This window comes from Nelumbo nucifera, chromosome 7 (assembly GCF_055504915.1).
Source record: "Nelumbo nucifera cultivar China Antique chromosome 7, China Antique-T2T, whole genome shotgun sequence".
In the NCBI taxonomy this organism is placed as follows: Eukaryota; Viridiplantae; Streptophyta; class Magnoliopsida; order Proteales; family Nelumbonaceae; genus Nelumbo; species Nelumbo nucifera.
In genome coordinates, this window is record NC_142655.1 from 16,577,058 (window position 1) to 16,596,530 (window position 19,473).

At 42.8% G+C, this 19,473-nt stretch overlaps 1 protein-coding gene across 6 annotated transcripts in view; it reads left to right on the forward strand.

Moving 5' to 3' along the window:
- DGD2 (digalactosyl diacylglycerol deficient 2) overlaps positions 1 to 13,585 on the forward strand; it is a 29,704-nt gene extending 16,119 nt beyond the window's left edge. For all 6 annotated transcript variants that reach the window (XM_019199516.2, XM_019199518.2, XM_019199515.2 and 3 more), the window contains 2 exons: positions 6,256 to 6,605; positions 12,827 to 13,585. In XM_019199516.2, the coding sequence (XP_019055061.1) occupies positions 6,256 to 6,605; positions 12,827 to 13,337 (861 nt within the window). In that variant the 3' untranslated portion in view covers positions 13,338 to 13,585. The remainder of the gene's footprint in view (positions 1 to 6,255; positions 6,606 to 12,826) is intronic.
- Positions 13,586 to 19,473: the final 5,888 nt, after the last annotated feature.

Sequence of the window (19,473 nt, forward strand, 5' to 3'; positions counted from 1 at the left end):
ATCTTATAAAAGGTTTTTTGGTGGGGCAAGAGTATCCAAATTTATCACCTTCAATATGAAGATGATAGCATTTTCTTTATTGAAGCAAAAAAAAGATTTCCTCTTAAACTTGAAGTGGATCTTGAAATGTTTTGAAGCATTAACAGGGCTGAAGGCAAATTTAGAGAAAAGCAGTATCATAGGCATCAATACTCCTCCTCAGCTGATGACAAACCTGAAGGATGCTTTGGGTTGCAGGGTGGATTCTCTCCCTTTCTCATACCTGGGCCTCCCCCTTGGGAGAAACCCGAGATCTGTAAGTTTTTGGGATGCTGTCATTGAGAAATGCAAGAGATGGTTAAGCACTTGGAAGTGAAATTATCTCTCCAAAGGTGGTAGACTGACCCTCATCAAAGCCACACTCTCAAATCTCCCCACTTCCTTTCCCTCTTCAAAGTTCCTGCTAAGATCAGAAATAGATTGGAAAAAATCTAAAGAGATTTCCCATGGGAGGGAGGAGGAGAGAAAGGTTGCCACCTAGTAAATTGGAAAGTTGTGTGCAAGGCAAGGAAAGAAGGGGGGTTAGGGCTGAGTCACATCTCAGAAAGAAATCAGGCTCTCCTTGGGAAGTGGCTTTGGAGGTTCAAAACAGAACAAAACTCTTTGTGGGCCTCTGTAATTCGCAACAAATATGGTAGAAGCAGTTTGGGGTGGGGCATTCCTCTCGAAATCCTTGGAAAGGTATCCTCCATTCTTTTGCTTCCTTTTCTCCTCTTATTAGATTGAAAGTAGGAAATGGAAACATTATCAAATTCTGGACAGATCCTTGGTGGGGAAACATTCCTCTCTGTGAAGCCTTCCCCTCTCTCTTTAGTCTAGTGCGTGACAAACAAGCTCTCATTTCTTCTACCTTAATAAAAGGATCAGGGGGCCTTGCTTTTAACTTCAACTTTCGTAGACAGCTGAGAGACTTGGATGTACCTGAGATCACCTCCTTACTCTCCCTTCTCTCAGAAGTTTTCATCTCCCCCTCCACTGAGGACAAGCTTATTTGGTCCTTAACCCCACATGGCTCCTTCACTACCTCTTGCTTCTTTCAGCACCTAACCACCATCCCATCCCCCCTCCTTTTCCGGGCAAAAAGATTTGGCTCCACACAGTCCCCCCCCTAGAGTTTCTTTTATGGTCTGGGAGGCTTCTTGCTCAAAGCTGAATACCTGTGAAAACCTCCAAAAGTGATTTCAAGGACACCACCATATCTCTCCTTCTGTTTGTCTGATGTGCTATAAGGATGGAGAATTTATTGGACACCTTTTCTTTAACTGTATTGTTTCTACAAGTCTTTGGCAATTCTTCCTCGATTCAGCAGCTAGGGGCAGGCTTAACTGGACTCCTCCAAACTCTGTTATAGAGTTTATCAACTCTTGGCAAGGTCTAAAGTTGACTTCGGACAAGAGAGGAAACTGTTTCTGGAAAGGAATTGTACATGTCGTCTTCTGGAATATCTGGGAGGAAAGAAATAGGAGATTATTTGATGAGTTACTCCTCCTTGGAGACTCTTAGAGATCGTATCCTAGCTAACATTAGCAGCTGGATGGTGAATAGTAAAGTGTTTGAGGGTATCAATTGGACAGCCCTTCTGTCAACCTCTCCTTTTCATCCTCAGCCTCCCCTGAAAATCACCCCAAGACAAGATTGTGAGCTCATTCTGAATTTTGATGGCATCTTTAGGAAGTCTGCAGAGAACAGCCCAAATACTGGAATAGGAGGTTTGATCCGAAGAGTGAATGGAGATGTGACTTGGGCCTTTAGTGGCCTTGCAAAGGCGGTTGATGCGTCTGAAGCAGAGGCTAGGGCCCTCCTGGAAGGCCTCAGAATTGCCAAATCTCATCAGTTCTGTTTCATTGCAGTTGAAGGAGATTTGAGGAATGTTATAAGCTGGGCTTCAGGACAGGCTTTGCACCCATGGAAACTATCTCATTTGCTGTTAGAAATCAGGGAGCTGGCCTCTTACTTACAATGCAGCTTTAGATGGATTCCTAGAAAATTAAACCATGTGGCTGATAATCTAGATAAATCTGGGATGGGAAGGGATTTTCTGTATAGTGATCATACTTTGCCAATGTAGTGGGCTTTGTCTTTTGTTTTTTTGTTGAAACGGCTTTGTACATCTCCTCATGTACATCCCTCCCTCTTTTTTGATCTTAATGAAATCTGTTATCTTTTCTCATAAAAAAAAATGATGCTGTATATGTACTTCCAGCAGTGGTATTCTGTGTGGATTGGAGAAATTAACCTCCTTAAGTACTGGGTTGTAGTACACTTTCTTTTTTGTGACAGTCCTACTCTATCTACAGCGGTTTTTATGGCTGATTAAGTGTGACATGAAATATTTATCATGTCTTCTAAAGACTCTGCTAGATGGACTCAATTACCTATGGTTTTTGTGGCTGGTTAAGTGGGGGATTAGACATTAACTTCCCTATGGTTGTTATTCCCCTAGATGGACTCAATTACCTAGAGTGGGCTGAAGGGGATCAAACCTTATATCACTGCAAGGGGAAACATAGGGTATGCCAAATGGGAAGATTAAGGAACCAAACTCTGGGAGTGCTGAGTATGACAAGTGGAACCAGGAAAACAACATGGTGATGTCATGGCTTCTAGGGTCTATGCTGCCTCAAGTGAGAAGAAACTTTATGTGGGATGATACAACTTATGAGATCTGGGAAAAAGCTAGCTCTACCTATTCTGAACAGCGACATTATGCAGAGATTTATCACTTGCAACCAGAATCTTCTACTTGTAAGCATGGGGAGAGAAGTCTTTTAGTATACTACTCAGATTTGAACTCAATTTGGAAGGAGTTGGACCATTATCAGGTTGTGGACTGAAGGTGTGATAAGGATGCTAAAGCTTAAAGTCTCTTGTCTCTCAGCAATGAGTGTTTTCCTTTCTTTTAGGATTGAACCCTGTGCATGAGTCCATTAGGGTGCAGATCCTAGGAAGTAAAGATCTCCCATTTAGTCCAAGAGCTATATACCCTAGTACAATTGAAGAGTAGGAGAAATGTGATGAATAGCTTTGAGGGGGAGTCAATTGCTTTGGTGGCCAAGTGGGGTATAAATGCAAATGGTAGGAGTTCTTTAAGAAAGGTGATTTCCAGAACAAGTAAATGACAATGTTAAATTATGGTGCACTCATTGCCAAATATCTAGCACACTTGTGATACATGCTGGGACCTTCATGGGAAGCTGAAGTGGGCTCAAGAGTTAAGTAAGAAATCAGCATCAGATCAAAATAAGAAACTAGGCCAATAAGGTCAAAGGAAGTACTATTTAGCGAACATGGCTTCTTAGGAGACATGGACCTCTACCACTATTGTGAATTAGGAATGTTCTCCTTGTTTTGATCCCAAGGAAGATATCATTAATTCCATCTATGTTCGCTTTGAACTGTATGGTAGGGCACTCCATTAGATGGATGGATTCTGCCCCTCCCCCCTCGATTTCCTTTGTTTCTACATCAGGTAACTTTGCCGCAACTTTCCATGTGTCTTCTCATTCTTTAGACTCTCCTTGGATAATTGATTGTGGAGCCTCAAGCCACATGACTGGTAAGTCCAATTGGTTTTAGTTTTATCATCTTCTTTCTGGTAGGGGCAATGTGAGACTAGTTGATAGCTTGTTCTCCATCATAGCTGGTCAAGGAAGCATCTCCCTCCCCTTTGGCCTTACTCTTTCTAATGTATTGCATGTTCCCAAATTGCCTATAAATTTGTTTTTGTTAGTAGTATTACCAATTTGTTAAATTGTTTAGTAACCTTCCTTGCTTCTTAGAAGTAGTATGGTTGATGGTCTCTATGTGTTGGAGAATAAGGCTAGTCTTGTGGTCACAGAGCCTATGGTTCATCTTAGTAAGAGTCAAGCCTATTTATGGCATATTTGTCTTGGTCATTTATCTTTTGAGTTGTTGAAAATTTTGTTTCTAGAATTGTTTAAGTTAGTGTTAGTGTTTGAATTTGCTTGCCAAACTTGTTAGTTGAGCAAACATTGGAGAAATCATTTTTCTTCAAGAAATAATAATTCTGAATTTCCTTTCCATATTATTTATTCTGATGTTTGGGGCTTTGTTACTTTGCCTTCTGAGACTCGTTACAAGTACTTTATTACACATTGATTATTACTCCGGATATACAAGGGTGTATCCAATGCATGATATTCACCCAATTTCATATTGAAATTAGTGTTTTTAAAACTGGACCAGACCGGCTGGTTGGCCCGATTGAATTATGACCCAAGACCTTGGCCGGTTCAGTCATACCCCAATAATAAAAAACTAGTGAAAACTGATGATTGACCGGTTTAACCAGAAAACCGGTGAACCGGTCCTGGTTTCATGAAATCACTAGAGTTCTTAACTAATAGAAATTTTACAATGTGCTTGGCAAGATTCGAACCCATGACTTCTTATTTTCATATATTGCTTAATTACCATTAGTCCACCTCTTTACTTGTGTTAATTAAAGAAAATGTAAATTAAGAGACTTGAACCCTAATCATTTGCTTTAAAAATTAAGACTTGCCATTAATACACCATATGCAAGTATCTTAAAAGTTGTAAAATATCTTATATATAATATTTATATGATCTTTAGTATTTATATGTATATGCCACGTCATCATGGTTTGACCTCTAGTTCGACCCTGGTTGAACCTTTAACCCATGAACTTCTCCCCTCTTTGGTTCTATGCCCGGTGCGGTTCTTTGAACATTGATTGAAATCCAAGTTTTCTAGTCTGCCAAAGAATATTTTCATAGTGACATCATGGAGTTTTTTTTCTGTGTGGATCTCTTTACCATAGTTCTTGTGCTAAAAGACTCAAACAAAATGGTGTTGTAGAAAGAAAAAACTGCCATCTCCTTGAAGTTGCTTGTGGATTGTTATTGCATATGCATGTTCTAAAACGTTTCTGGTTGGATGCTATTTTACGTGCTGCATATTTCATTAACTATATGCCATCTCGGTTGTTAGAGTACAAGGCCCACATAAACTCCTCTTTCCCAAAGATCCTTTGTTTTCTTTTCCTATACGTGTGTTTGTTCATCGTTTCGTTCAAGACTTGTCTCCCACTTGTGGGTGTTTACAATGAAGCACATGGCTGATGGCTCAGATTTATAGTATAGAGTTGATTATGCAGAGACATTTGGCCTGATTACCAGGATGAATTCTATTAGAGTCCACATTAATTGCTAACCTTAATAGGGACCTTCACTAGTTGGGTATCAAAAATGCCTTCTTTGAACGATGATCTTGAAAAAGAGGTGTACATGGTACAATTTCCTAATTTTCGTGCCCAAGGCAGTGAGCAAAAAGTGTGCAAGTTGAAGATGTCCTTGTATGGCCTAAAACAATCTCCAAGGGCTTGATTTAGTAGGTTTCATTTAGTTGTGCATCAAATAGGCTACAACTTACAAGTAGTGCCAGTTTGATCATACATTATTTGTGGAAAGAGGGGAAGGTAATATTGCATCCCTGATAGTATATGTTAATGATATAGTAGTCACTGTTTATTGGAAACCTGAAATTCAGAAGTTGTAGGAGTTCCTAGCCACTCAGTTTGAAGTGAATGATCTAGGTCCCTTATGGTATTTCCTTGGAATTGAAGTTTCCTGCTCACATAAGGGGATTTTCATTTCATAGAGGAAATACATCCTAGATCTATTATAGGATTCAGGAAAGATAGGAGTGAAACTAGTTGACTCTCCCATTGATCTAAATCACAGGTTAGGTGACTGCCATGGCGAGACTGTTAAAGATGTGAAGCAATTCAAAAGGCTTGTGGGTAGGCTCTTATGTTTGTCCTTGACCCAACTTGACATTGCTTCAGCTATGGGTGTTCTTATTTCAGTTCATGCATGCCCCTAAGACCACTCACTTAGAGGTAGCTGAGAGGTTCCTCAGGTATCTTAAGAGTTTCCAGGGGCTGGTTTGTTGTCCTAGAAGCATGGACATTTGAAGGTTGAAGTGTATACGGATGCTGACTGGGTTGGATCAGTTGATGACAGAAAATTCACTAGAGGGCTTTGGCTTTTGGCAGGGAGTTAGTTTTTTGTATTAAGGGTTGGAAAGGAAAAGGTGGGTGTTAGTGTTTGGGTTTTGGTTTTCTTTTTTTTCCTGCTTGCAGGTGATAGCTTGTCACCTTTTTGTAATCTCTTCTATTTTAATAAAATTTCTTTTTTATTTATTACCAAAAAATATCATTTTCTTGTTAGGTTATAAGATTATCAGCTGCAACTCAGGATCTCCCAAGATCCATCATCTGCAATGTCCATGGTGTCAACCCTGTGTTCCTTGAAGTAGGCAAGAAAAAGCAAAAAGAACAGCAAAATGGACAGCAAGCTTTTACTAAGGGTGCATACTACATTGGAAAGATGGTGTGGAGCAAAGGCTATATGGAGCTACTTCAACTGCTAACTGCATATCAGAATGAACTGACTGAATTTCAAATTGATTTGTATGGAAATGGAGAGGACTTTGATCAGGTTCAGGAAGCTGCTGGAAAATTGAAGTTAACAGTTAATGTCCACCCAGGACGTGACCATGCTGACCCTTTATTTCAAGAGTAAGTTTTCATATTTGACTTCCTTCTGGATAATTGTTATTTTATTTTATTTTTGATAGTAAAATAAAAGGGAAGCTTACTATTAGATGACAATGAAAGAAAATTGTAGGGGCCATTAGGCCCATTACTTGGTGTAATGGTAAAATCTTGGGCTGGCAAGCATGAGAATGCAAGTTTGAGTCTGAGAGCAGCCACTTTGTGCAAAAAATGCCAAAAGTTAGGACTCAATGGCCTTTTTATTACAATAAAAGAAAATTGTATAAAGATATATTGACCCAAAGTTGTGTAAAGAAAAAACTTATCAATTTCAATATGGAGATGCACTTTGTTGACTGCTCATCTATCCTGCAATGAGAATTTCTAATATTGATAGCCAATATGATTTCCCTTCAACTAGGTTTATCTTGGGCTATGTAAAGATATTTTCACCATGTAATAGTGTAAAGGTAAACTTCATCTACTTCAATATAGAGATAATAGTATGTTGATTGCTGCAATGTTAGCTTACAGGTTATAGCTAGCCTCACCTGCAGCAGGGGTTTCAGGAGCAGTGATTGAATTATCTTGTCAAGAGAATCTTTGATCTTTGATTTTGAAAGCAAAGGTGCCAGCTGGATTTGCTACCCCGTACTCTGGGTGTATAGCTTATTTATCTAGTTAAAGAAAAAATATCTGATATTGAAAGCCAATAAGAAAATTCCAACTTATGGAGATTCTCTTTTTGGAACTTACCTTGGCATGTTCATGCTTCCAACTTTCAAGTATTGAGGTGCCCAATGCCAACCTCTAAAAATCATTCTTGTTGTGAATAAGGTGAGAGAAGAGAAAACCTTAGGTTTAACAAATCACATAGCAAATCTTGTCTCTCTCTGATGAGGGAAACTCTTTAGACCTACCCAAAATTATAAGAAAACCCCAATGAATCTGAAATTACATCAAGTCCCTGACTATATATTTTCTTCCTAGAATAATCGTATTCCTCAGACAAACTGAATACTCCAATACTCCTTTCTAAGCTTGCCTGAAAAGAAATAATGTGGCCTTTGTGGCTTTGCTTCAAAGCTTTTCTTGAACTAGGCAACTTGCAGATCCTAGTGTGATTGATTACACTACAAAGCAACTATCTCTTGCACTACACCCACAGGGATTCAATCAACTTGCTTGCACTTATGGTGGTAATTTCTGCTCTTATCCCTGGTAAGATAAGTCTTACAATTGATTAGATGGTACTCATGGTGGCTCATTGCTCTTACCCAAGAAATGATCAATCACTGAACCCACCTCTTGGCAAATTTTCTAACAATAATGGCATACTAATAACATAACAAAGACTCAACGACAAATATAACTGCATGAGGAACATTTCAGTAGAGATTTCAACATATCAAATACCCCAGTGCCACACAAAACAACTAAAAGATAAATAAAAGTAAAAATAAAAATAAAAATAAACGGCCCTTAGATATGACAAAGACTCCCCTTTAATCAAAACTTGTTGCATTTAAGAATTCCGTTGTGCAAGGCATAATTGATCTTGGTGTTGATAACAGTAGGAAATTCAGCAGCGTGCATCAACAAGGATCTTTAAGCAAAACAAATGTGCTCATAATCAAAGAATTGAAAAAAAAATCAAATTTGATGTTTATCCAACCTGGACATTTGACCTCTTCCTTCCCTTGTAGTACATGAAACAAAAGTGTGCTCCACAGTAGCTTCTTCCCAAAAATGCTGAACAATAAATCTCTATAGCCTTTGTTTGTTGGGAAAATATTCAAGAATCCTTTCTTGAGCACCAACTTCCCCAATAATCATCTAAAGTGAGGTCCTTCAAGAACAAAATAATGTTTCTAACAATTATCAAATAGACAAGGAACATACACCCCAAAGCACCACAATGTCAACCTCAAAACAATTTGGTACTACCAAAATAGAGGGAGAAGAGGTAGTAAGTGACGAAACAATGCCAAAGTGTCACCTAGAAATCCATCTCCAATTATCACAATCAAGATTCATCATCATCCAAGCCTTATCCCAACCATATGGGATTGGCTACATGAACTCTGTTTTGCCAGTCTGTTCTGTTTAATGCCATATCCATTGTTAAATTATTGGTGCTTAAATCATTTCTTACTACTTCTACCCATGTCCTTTTTGGTCTACCCCTTTTCTTTGTAGTCTCTTCAACTTGTAACAATTCAATTCTTATGGATGCTGTTAATGGTTTTTTATGCACATGATCAAACCATCTTTGTCTACTTTCTCTCATTTTATCACCTATTGGAGCTAATCCCAAGTTCCTACATGTGACTTCATTTCTATCCTATCCTTTCTAGTTTTTCCATTCGTCCATCTCAATATAACATTTCTGTCGCACTCATTTTTTGGACGTGTTTCTCGACTGCTCAACAATCTGCTCCATACAACATAGCTGGCCTTACAACTGATTTATAGAATTTCTTTTTAATCTAAGTGGTATTTTCTTATCACATAAATTCTAGATGCACCCCACCATTTTGCCCATCCTGATCTAATTCTACGGGAAATATTCTCCTCAATCTCTCCCTTGTTATAGAACAAAACCTGTTGAAGATGTGGAAGGAAGAGGAGAGGACTCAGATGCTTGTCGTCAAGAGAGATAGATGGGAGTAGCCAGGGTAACCCAGGTCCCTCTGGGATGGGAGGTGTACTGAGGAATGAGGCTGGAGAGGTTGTCTTACTCTAATCTGGCCCTTTAGGTGTTGGAAACTCTATCCAGGCAGAACTATTAGCTGAAATACAAGGAATACTTCTTGCAAAAGAAGTGGGCGTGGAGCAGCTTCTGATTGAAGGAGACTCTAAGACAGTGGTGGACTGGTTAAATAACCCGGAGGATGTCACTTGGGGCTACAAAAATGAGCTAAAGAAATTCAAATGGCTGACATGAAATATGTCTATAACAGTACAATGGGTTGGGAGATCAGCTAATGCTTTTGCCGATGTCTTGGCAAAACAAGGGATAAATAGGGAAACATTGTTCTGGGCACAACTGTAACTCTTGTTTTAACATCAACATTCATGTATTCTCTGTTGTAGTTTGTGTATTTTCTGTTCGGAGAGGCTGCACCTCACGCCTCTAAGGGGATTTTCTTGTATCTAATCATTATTTTAATGGAAATGATTTTATTTATCAAAAAAAAAAAAGAGAGATAGGTGGTAATTGACAAAACACATGCTGTTCAGAGAGAGTGATTTGGAAGAGGTGATTAATATGGAGGTGGAGGCAAGTAAAATCTTAGGGCTATTCTTCATTGGTTGCAAGGAAAATGCAAGAAAAATTTTTAGAAAAATTGAAGAAAGTAGGGACCTTTCTTTGAAGTTGAAAGGGAGGGGTCTTGGAGGGGAAAGCAGCTCCAAATGATTGAGGTTTCCTTCTTTCCAAAAACTTCATAGAAACCCATCCAAGGTAGGCCACTCTAAACCATCCACCTCCAACCTATCAAACACTGGTCTTTCATAAATTGATTGGAAGTGTTCCACAAAATGGCTTGCTATCTCCTCTTGGTTTGTGACCTCTTCACCATCCTTTATTAATTTGGATATGAAGTTCTTTTTCCTTCTTCCATTAGCTACAACATGAAAGAATTTTGAATTTCCATCGCCCTCTTTTACCCATTTATGCTGTGATTTCATCTCCAAAAGGCCTCTTCCCTAAGAGTGTCATCCAGCTCATTCAATTTCCATATCATCTCTTTCTCCTCCTCACTTAGGGAGTATTATACTTCCTCATTATCTAGTTTTCAATTTGGGTGGTAACATCTTCTTTTCTCTGCTCAATTCTTCCAAAATGATCCCTTTAGGTGCCAATTTCCATATCATTTCTTTCGCCTCCTCACTTAGCTAGCTAGTATTTTATGCTGCTTAGTTGGGTCCCTACCAACAACATACCCAGGGATCCTTTTGGGTGCCAATTACAAGTCTAAAGCAAGCCACTGGGGGCACAATAATTGAGAGGTTCAGGCACAGACTTTCAAGTTGGAAAAGGAGATACCTGTTGAAAGGGGGCAAGCTTACACTGCCACAGTGTGATTTCCAGCTTGCCAACATATTTGCCCCTATTCTCTATGCTGGGCTCTGTAGCAAATGTTTCAGACAAATTGTGGAGGGATTTTTTGTGGGAGGGACCCATTGAAGAGAAGAAGCTCCATTTTATGGCATGGAGCACAACTTGTGATCCAAAAGAGAAGGGTGGAGTTGGGATTTGGATCCTGAAGCTTACAAATAAAGCTCTTTTATGCAAGTGGCTATGGAGATTCGGGGATGAAAGGGATCAATTATAGAGGCAAGTTATTGGGTGTAAATATGGTAGAACACTAGAACCCCAATGTAAAAGCGTTTGCATTGGTCTAGCTACTGTTGGTTGCTGGGCTACTCATCCATGTAAATATTTATTTTTCACTTTAATAAAAGTTTCCTGTTATCTATCAAAAATTAAAGGTAGAACCCCAATGGATTGGGGGAGCTGAAGCCTGAGTTTCAGAAGCATGTTAGAATGAAACCAGGTAATGGAGAGCACACTCTATTTTAGAAGGACATTTTGGTGTTCAGAGCAGCCAATGTGTGAGGATTTTCTCTCTATATGGCATGCTACCAATGGGGGGGGTACTCTCGAGGAACATGTTGAGCTGTGCAACTCTCAGCTCATCTAGTGTCCTACTTTTAGAAGAAATTTGAGTGATTGGGGAGTGGGTTTGCTTGACAAGTTATTAGGAAGACTGAATGTTGTCCATTGGAATGTCCATTATAGGGATTCCAGACTTTGGAAGTTGGAGAATTCTGGTCTCTTCTCCACCAAGTCTTTGTTATAAAGCTTTAATTGGTATTTCCCCTAAGATCTCATGGGCGTGGATATGGAGGGTGCAAGTCCCATTGAAGACAATCTTTTTCGTGTGGTCTGCTGGGTGGGAGAAGATCCAAAACCCATTGACAACTTGATGAGGGAATGGAGCTGGAGAATGTTTGTTGTCTGTGCAGAGAGGCGCCTGAATTAGTTAATCACTGCCCTGTATCTTACTTGATTTGATGCTACTTCAGTTCCACAGACAGTGGGTTTTTCCTTTTTTATGGCTGAGCTGCTCCAAGGTTGGAGAATGATGGGTGGTTTTCAACTAGAGGCAAAGCTGTTATGGAATTCACTACCCTTTGTCATCTTCTGAACCATTTGGAAGGAGAGGAACAACAGAATCTTTGAGGCTATGGTTTCCTTCCCGGAGTATTTCATCAGTAAAATTGGATGGACCTTAATGAGATGGGCTAAGGTTTTGCACTAGTTCTTGGGAGTTCAATCCAATTTCTTTAGGAATCAGTAGAGCTCCATTATTTTTTAAATATGCTGTAAATGTCATGTGGATATTATAGTCATACTTCTTGGTAAATTTTGAGGATTTCTCACCCTCTTTACAGTAATAGGATACTTTTTTACCACTTACCAAAAGAAAAAGAAAAAAAGAAAATCAAGCTTGGGACTTGGGTTTCTTGAAGGTTTTCTAACGATGATTTAAAGATACATTTCTCTCTAGAGAAAGTTTGTGAAGGTGGAGAATTGAAATTGAAAGAAGACTTGTATGGGATCAATTTATCTCCATATTTGATATTAAATGATATGATTTTTTTCCCAATTCTTTGATGGATATTGGTGTCAAATTTGAGAAAATTTCCAAGAGAAGACAAGAGGAAGAGAGAAAAAGAAAAATAATCTCTAAATTCATTAGTTATGTTTTTGCAACTTTAGACATATATGCATAAGATATGTTTGATCAGTCAAACTCTATAACCAAGAAAACTCAATTTTCGGACTTTGTTGTTTATATTTCAAGATAAGAAAAAACACCTCTAATCTACTTAACCAATGATTGAAATTTTAAAGAAATTAAGTAATGACTATACAAATCAGACTACTATAGTTGAACCCACAAAATTTTATAAAATAACCAAAATACCCTTACTATTCCAAAAAACAAAAAATGTAAATTTCTGGCTTCTAAATTACTGGATTCCATCACCAAAAGCGAATTCCTATATAATGTAAGATTTTCTTGTGGAAATGTATCGAAAATGATATAATATTTCTATCATCATATTTATTGTAATTATTGTTGTTGTTGTTGTGCAAGAAACTTCTTAAATTACATTCTTCCTTACTGATGTTAGAATGGATTTGACTTTCTCCTTTACTATTTATTCAGGTACAAAGTATTCCTAAATCCAAGCACAACTGATGTGGTGTGTACGACCACAGCTGAAGCACTAGCCATGGGTAAGATTGTTGTTTGTGCAGACCATGTATCAAATGAATTCTTCAAGCAATTCCCAAATTGTCACACTTACGGTGATGGTGAGGGATTTGTAAAAGCTATTCACAAATCACTGGATGAAGAGCCAGCTATGATGAATGATGACCAGAGATGTGAACTGTCATGGGAGGCTGCCACAAAACGCTTTGTGAAGGTTGCTGAACTTGATCATGCCTCTGAAAGAAAATCAGCAGAATCTCCAAGAAAACGATATATGTCGGTGTCACTAAATTTGACGAGGAGCATTGAGGATACCTCTGCATATGTCCATTATGCAGTTTCTGGGATTGAAGCGGCGCGAAGAGCATTTGGCGCAATTCCAGGGAGCTTACACCCAGATGAGGAGCAATGTAAGGAGCTTGGGTTAGCTTGCCCTGCAGGGAAGCATGGCCAAAAACAATGATCCATCACACATTTATTGTAAAGCCTACTGTTCATTGAAGAATCTTGGAGAACTTTGGTTATCAATCTCTCATGAAATATACTTTATTGATGTTAAAAATCTAAAATGCAGTGTCAAATATAAGCATGTTTTCCACTTGTTTTCTCAATGATGTTCCATGGTAGTAGTGTTTGTATGTCTGGTTGTTCAATGCACATTTCTGTAATTGCGTGTATAGTATTCAAAGTTGTTCAGTAGGACTTGTCCCCTGCTATGTATTGTAATTTTATTTATCGTGGAAATGTTTTTTCTTTTACCAAAAAAGGAAATATTTTTTTCTTTAATTCCATTGTATTCTTCTTTTTCTGTAATTGATTATTATTAAAGTTCAGTTGTTTTTGTTTTATGAAAACATGTGGAGGAAATCCAGCCATCAACCAAGCAAACCATATTACCTGGACAAAGCATGGCCCTTTGAAAACTATGAACCATGAATACGAATCAAGAGAACTGACAAATTAGGTGATTATCCATCTCAGCCTCATAACTTAGCATCTAGGCATGTGCATATGTTATTTCTGTTCCTCTTGTTTGAGTTTCATGAATTTGGATATATCCTCTTATTCGTATCACAGAGATTTAGGGGGTGTTTTCCAATGTGAATTGTTAAGAGTTAAAAAATAAAAAAAGATAAAAAACATCTATTTTGAAATCAAATCGGTTTTCAAAATAAAGACACGGGAAAAACATGTTCTTGTTCAGAAGTGCACGAGCTTTTTGTTCCAATCATGGTGTATTCGACATTGGTTCACTTTTCACAAAATGTACTAAGGTGTCATTTCACATTTAACAAAATGCAAACCAAAGATGTCTTTGATTCACATCTTTAGCTGCACGGTGTAGCAGATGCACCATGGATTTTTCCAAACATGTATTCTTGAATTTCTAGTTTGAAAAACCTGTTTTCATGTGATTATCTGTCTTCATGTTTCATCATAATTGTGGAAGCCTTATCCAAATAGGTCATCTATCACAACTATAAGAGTTGGGTAAAAGTGTCAAGGCCCATTTGGGAGGTGATGAAGGGAAATTTGGCCCGACCTCGCGATCGCCCGACACGTGGCAAAGGCAAGCAGCTCGGGACAGTAGAGCACCCAAAGCGAACATCGGAAGCAAGTCCAAACTCACTACCGAGCCCAAACTCCAGACCGCTGTACTTAGTCCGAGCTCCTTGTTAAGAACGAGCTCCCTGTCAAAGGTCCGAGCTCCCTAAAACCCGAGCTCCCTAAGTCCGAGCTCGGTACTAAGAGCCCGAGCTCCCTAAAGAACCCGAGCTCCCTCAATCCGAGCTCCCTACTAGGAGCCCGAGCTCCCTGATTAAGAGCGAGCTCCCTGTCAAAGGTCCGAGCTCCCTAAAACCTGAGCTCCCTAAGTCCGAGCTCGGTACTAAGAGCCCGAGCTCCCTAAATCCGAGCTCCCTATTAAGAACACCCTACTAGGAGTCCGAGCTCGCTATTAAGAGCGAGCTCCCTACTGAGAACCCGAGCTCCCTGCAAGGAGCACGAACTATACTAGGCCCCAAGCCTCACAAAGCTGACCCGTGACAGCTCGGAACACTCCAAACCGAACTCAAGGCACCTCGCTCGCCACTCCAACACTTCACTTCCAAAGCACCAGGCCAGCCAAACGTACCCGACACCAAGGACGTCTTTATCCAAGGGCGACGTACCTGACTGATTTGGGATCTGACGCCTGACAGCTGCATTTCAAACGGCTTCCTGCCACCGCCACCTGCAACCGTCGTCACTAGCCGTAGAGACGGCTCCGACAAAAGGAACAGTGGCGGTTCTGTCCAACCAGAGGAAATGACACCCGAACTGGCAGGAGTTCAGAAGTAATCATGCCCGACCTGACGGAGGCCTGGAAGTGAGTGCGCGAGGTGGTTATAAAAGGCTTCTACCCCCCCAGGGACGAGGTATGCTAACTTTCGTGCTATCTGGTTATTCTTGCCTTTGAAGGATTCTAACTTGAGCTTCGGAGCCCTTACGTCGGGTTCTCCCCGGAGCTTCTCTTCTCCTCCCGTTTCAGGTCCCTGTTACTCAGTTTAGAGGCAAGATCATCGACAGCTAAGACTGGCCAGATCGTGCATCATCAATTGGCGCCGTCTGTGGGAAACGCTTCAAAAAGCCTCCCTCCAAAACTTTCATACCCTTCTCTTCTTCTCTGAAAAACTCATTTCTCATGGCCTCATCCAGCAACGCCGGACGCGGCACAGAGACAAACACCACCGGGGAACAGCTCCAAGTTCCCGTGGTGTGTGTTGGGCAGTTCACCATCCCCCTCACGGTGGATGGAATCCCCAATCTGACTACGCCACAACCAGTGGCACCTGTAAGCCTACCTTCCGCAAGCATCCCCTTCCCTCTTCCCATCGAGACTACCTTCACTGAACCAACTGCCGCCCCCCTGGCAGCTAGCCAAAATCGGTTGGACGACTTAATGCAATGCATGCGGGCAATGCAAGCCCAGATGCAGCAGTTCCAGCAACACCAGCTTCACCAGCACCAAGTGTTGCATAACCTCTCCCAATACCATTATCAGCAGCAGTTCCCCCAACTGACACCGAACCAACCGCTACTTCCACCTCGCCACCCTGCCCCGAAGCCAGTAAAGGCCTCTCCGCAGGATGGGCGCCTCTACCAAGGAAAGGCCTCCAGGCCTCAGAACCCCCCAAACAGCCAGGCCTCGTCCCCAGGCCGGAGAGAAAGAAAAGTCATCCCCGCCTCGCGGCTTGCAGGCGGATAAGGAACCTCGTCCGCGAGGTCAGCACCTCGGGTCTCCAAACCGGAGTCCCCACTGGTGGGAAACCGATTCGGCGCACTGGCAGCAGTGGACTACCAGCACTTCGAGCCCATCGAGCTCGGCAACACGGAGGCCAGCAGCGCCAGTACAAGGCCCACTCAGCAGCGAAGGTGCCGTCGAAGTCGACGAACTGCCACCCGCGTCCTATCCGAGCTCAGAGGCAGAGGCGAGACGAGCTCGGACGAGGTAGGAGTCACCCCAATTCTCTCAGTTCCTTCCCCCCTTGCCTCGGAACTCCTGACAGTCCCCTTGCCCAGAGATTTCAAGCTCCCGCCCCTAGACAAGTATGACGGCTCCTTCGATCCCAACGACCACGTGGACGTTTTCCAGTCCCAAATGCACCTCGCCAGAGCCAGCGAATCATGCATGTGCGTGGCCTTCACCACCACCCTCAAAGGGGTAGCCCGCACTTGGTATAGGAACCTGGCCCCCGGATCGATAAAGTGTTGGGCTCAGTTCATGCAGGTCTTCACTGCACACTTTGTCACCAGCAAACGGTGCCCCAGAGCAGAGGAAAGCATCTTCGGAATAGTCCAAAGGGAAGGAGAACCCATACGGGGCTACATCAAACGATTCAACGAGGCATGCCTACAGATACCTCGGTTAGACCCCGCGGTGCAGCTCGTCGCAGCAAAAAGAGGGGTGACGCACAAGGAATTCAAGTGGCACATGGTAGCTAACCAGCCCGCGACCGTGGCCGAGTTCCTCAAGCTCGCGGACAAGTTCATGAGGACGGAGGAGGAAATCAACCAAAGAACCGAGGGCGGAAACGAGAAAAGAAAGAGGGACGGCGAGCCCTCTAGCTCGGCCGACCGAAAAAACCCGGCCCGGGACCCAAAACCGAACCAGTCGTTCTGAGCTCCCCTGCCAGCTCGGACGGATTACACGCCACTGAACACGAGGCGAACCGAGATCCTAATGACGATCAAGGACGCCCCGTACGTGAAATGGCCACCTCGCCTAAAGGGAAATCCGAACGAAAGAAACAAAAATTTATATTGTAGTTTCCATAGGGACCACAGTCATAGTACCGAGCAATGTAATAACCTCCGAGATGAGATAGAGGGGCTCATCCGTTGCGGATACTTAAGAAACTTTGTACAGCACAACAATAATAGCAATAAAGCGGATCAGCCGGGCGAACACTTAAAGGACGCCCCGGAGACTAGCAGCAGGCCTGCCGAACCGATGCAGCGACAGCCTCCGGCAGAAAGGCCAGTTCGGGGAACCATCCATTTAATTGTGGGAGGTTCAGTGGTGGCGGGGTGCACATCAGCGGCAGCTCGGACCTCAGTGCGCAAAGCGGTCCTCGAGGAGCGGAACCCCCCGAAGAGGCCGAAGACCGAGGAGCCGATCCTCTTCACAGAAGACGACGCGCGGGGAGTTCGCTACCCTCACGACGACGCACTTGTCATTAAGCTCAGGATCAGCGACTTCGAAGTTAGGCGCGTGCTTGTAGATTCAGGCAGCTCGGCGGACATCCTATTCAAGTCGGCATTTGATCGGCTACAGCTGCCAAGGAGTGAACTAAAACCTGCAAGCACTCCCCTGGTGGGCTTCAGCGGGGAGGAAGTCAGGCCCCTGGGAAAGATAACGGTGCCCGTGGAAGTCGGCACGTGGCCTTGTGCGGTCAGACTCAACCACGATTTTCTGGTGGTCGCAACCCCCTCCCCATACAACGCCATAATAGGACGGCCAATCACGCATATCCTGTAGGCGGTGGTCTCTACCTACTATTTGGTGATGAAGTTCCCTACGGACTTCGGTGTGGGGGTAGTGCGGGGCGACCAGCTCGAGTCCCGCAAGTGCTACGTCGCCGCCCTAAAGGGCAAGTCCAAGCCGGCCGGCGACCTCGACCTGGAGCGGCCTACGGAGCAAGGCGAAGAATGAGCCTCGTCAACAGAAGAGACAGTCGCGATCCCGACCTCACCTACGGACCCAGCTCGCGCACTCCAGATTGGTGCTTCTGTCAAGGAACCCCTACGGACCGAACTGGTAAGTTTTTTGCTCCAAAATTTAGATATTTTTGCATGGTCCGCGGCCGATATGCCCGGTATTGACCGTAGTCTTATAACTCACAAACTTAACACTGACCCTTTAGTCAGACCCGTTAGACAGAAGAAACGGAACTTAGCCCCGGAGCGCTGGAAAGCGGTCGACGAGGAAGTCGAAAAGCTCCTCGCGGCAGACTTCATAAGGGAAGTCCATTACCCGAGCTGGGTGGCCAACCCTGTGCTGGTGAAAAAGGCAAACGGCAAGTGGCGCATGTGCGTCGACTGCACCGACCTGAATCGAGCTTGCCCGAAAGACTGCTTCCCCCTTCCTAGGATCAACCGCCTAGTGGACGCGACCTCGGGACATGAATTGCTAAGCTTCCTGGATGCCTACTCAAGCTACAACCAAATCCGGATGGACCAGTCCGACGAGGAAAAAACCAGCTTCATAACCGAGTTCGGTCTATACTGTTACAAGGTCATGCCCTTCGGGTTAAAAAACGCCGGGGCGACCTTCCAAAGACTTGTAAATAGGCTGTTTCGGCCCCTGATCGGCACAAAGATAGAGTGCTATGTAGACGACATGGTCGTCAAAACACAGTTTTCGCAAGAATTAATACAAGACTTAGATTCTGTCTTCCAAATCCTGCGTCAGTATAACATGAAATTAAACCCCAACAAATGTGTCTTTGGCGTCACCTCGGGCAAGTTCCTGGGCTACATTGTCAATCGACGTGGCATCGAGGCCAACCTAGACAAAGTACAAGCCATCCTAGATATGAGACCACCTCGGAAAATAAAAGGAGTCCAAAGGCTAAACGGCCGCATAGCCGCCCTAAGCCGCTTCATGTCCAAGTCAGTAGATCGCTGCCTACCCTTCTTCAAAGCAATCAAAGGCAAAGGGTTCGAATGGACCCAAGACTACCAGCTCGCGTTTGACGAGCTAAAAGGCTACCTCGCCAATGTGCCAACTTTAGCTCGGCCCGAGGAAGGCGAGGTCTTAGAGCTGTACCTCTCGGCTAGCGACGAGGTGGTCAGTTCGGTACTAGTAAAGGAGGCAGATCGGGTCCAACGACCCATATATTATGTTAGTAAAATCTTGCAGGGAGCAGAGACAAGGTACCCGCAGATAGAAAAGCTAGCGTATGCCCTGGTGGTAGTAGCACGGAAACTCCGTCTGTACTTCCAGGCCCACACCGTCATCGTCCTGACCGACAAACCTCTGAGACAAGTTTTACTCAAACCCGAGGTTTTTGGCCGGCTGACGAAGTGGTCCATCGAACTCAGCGAGTACGATCTCC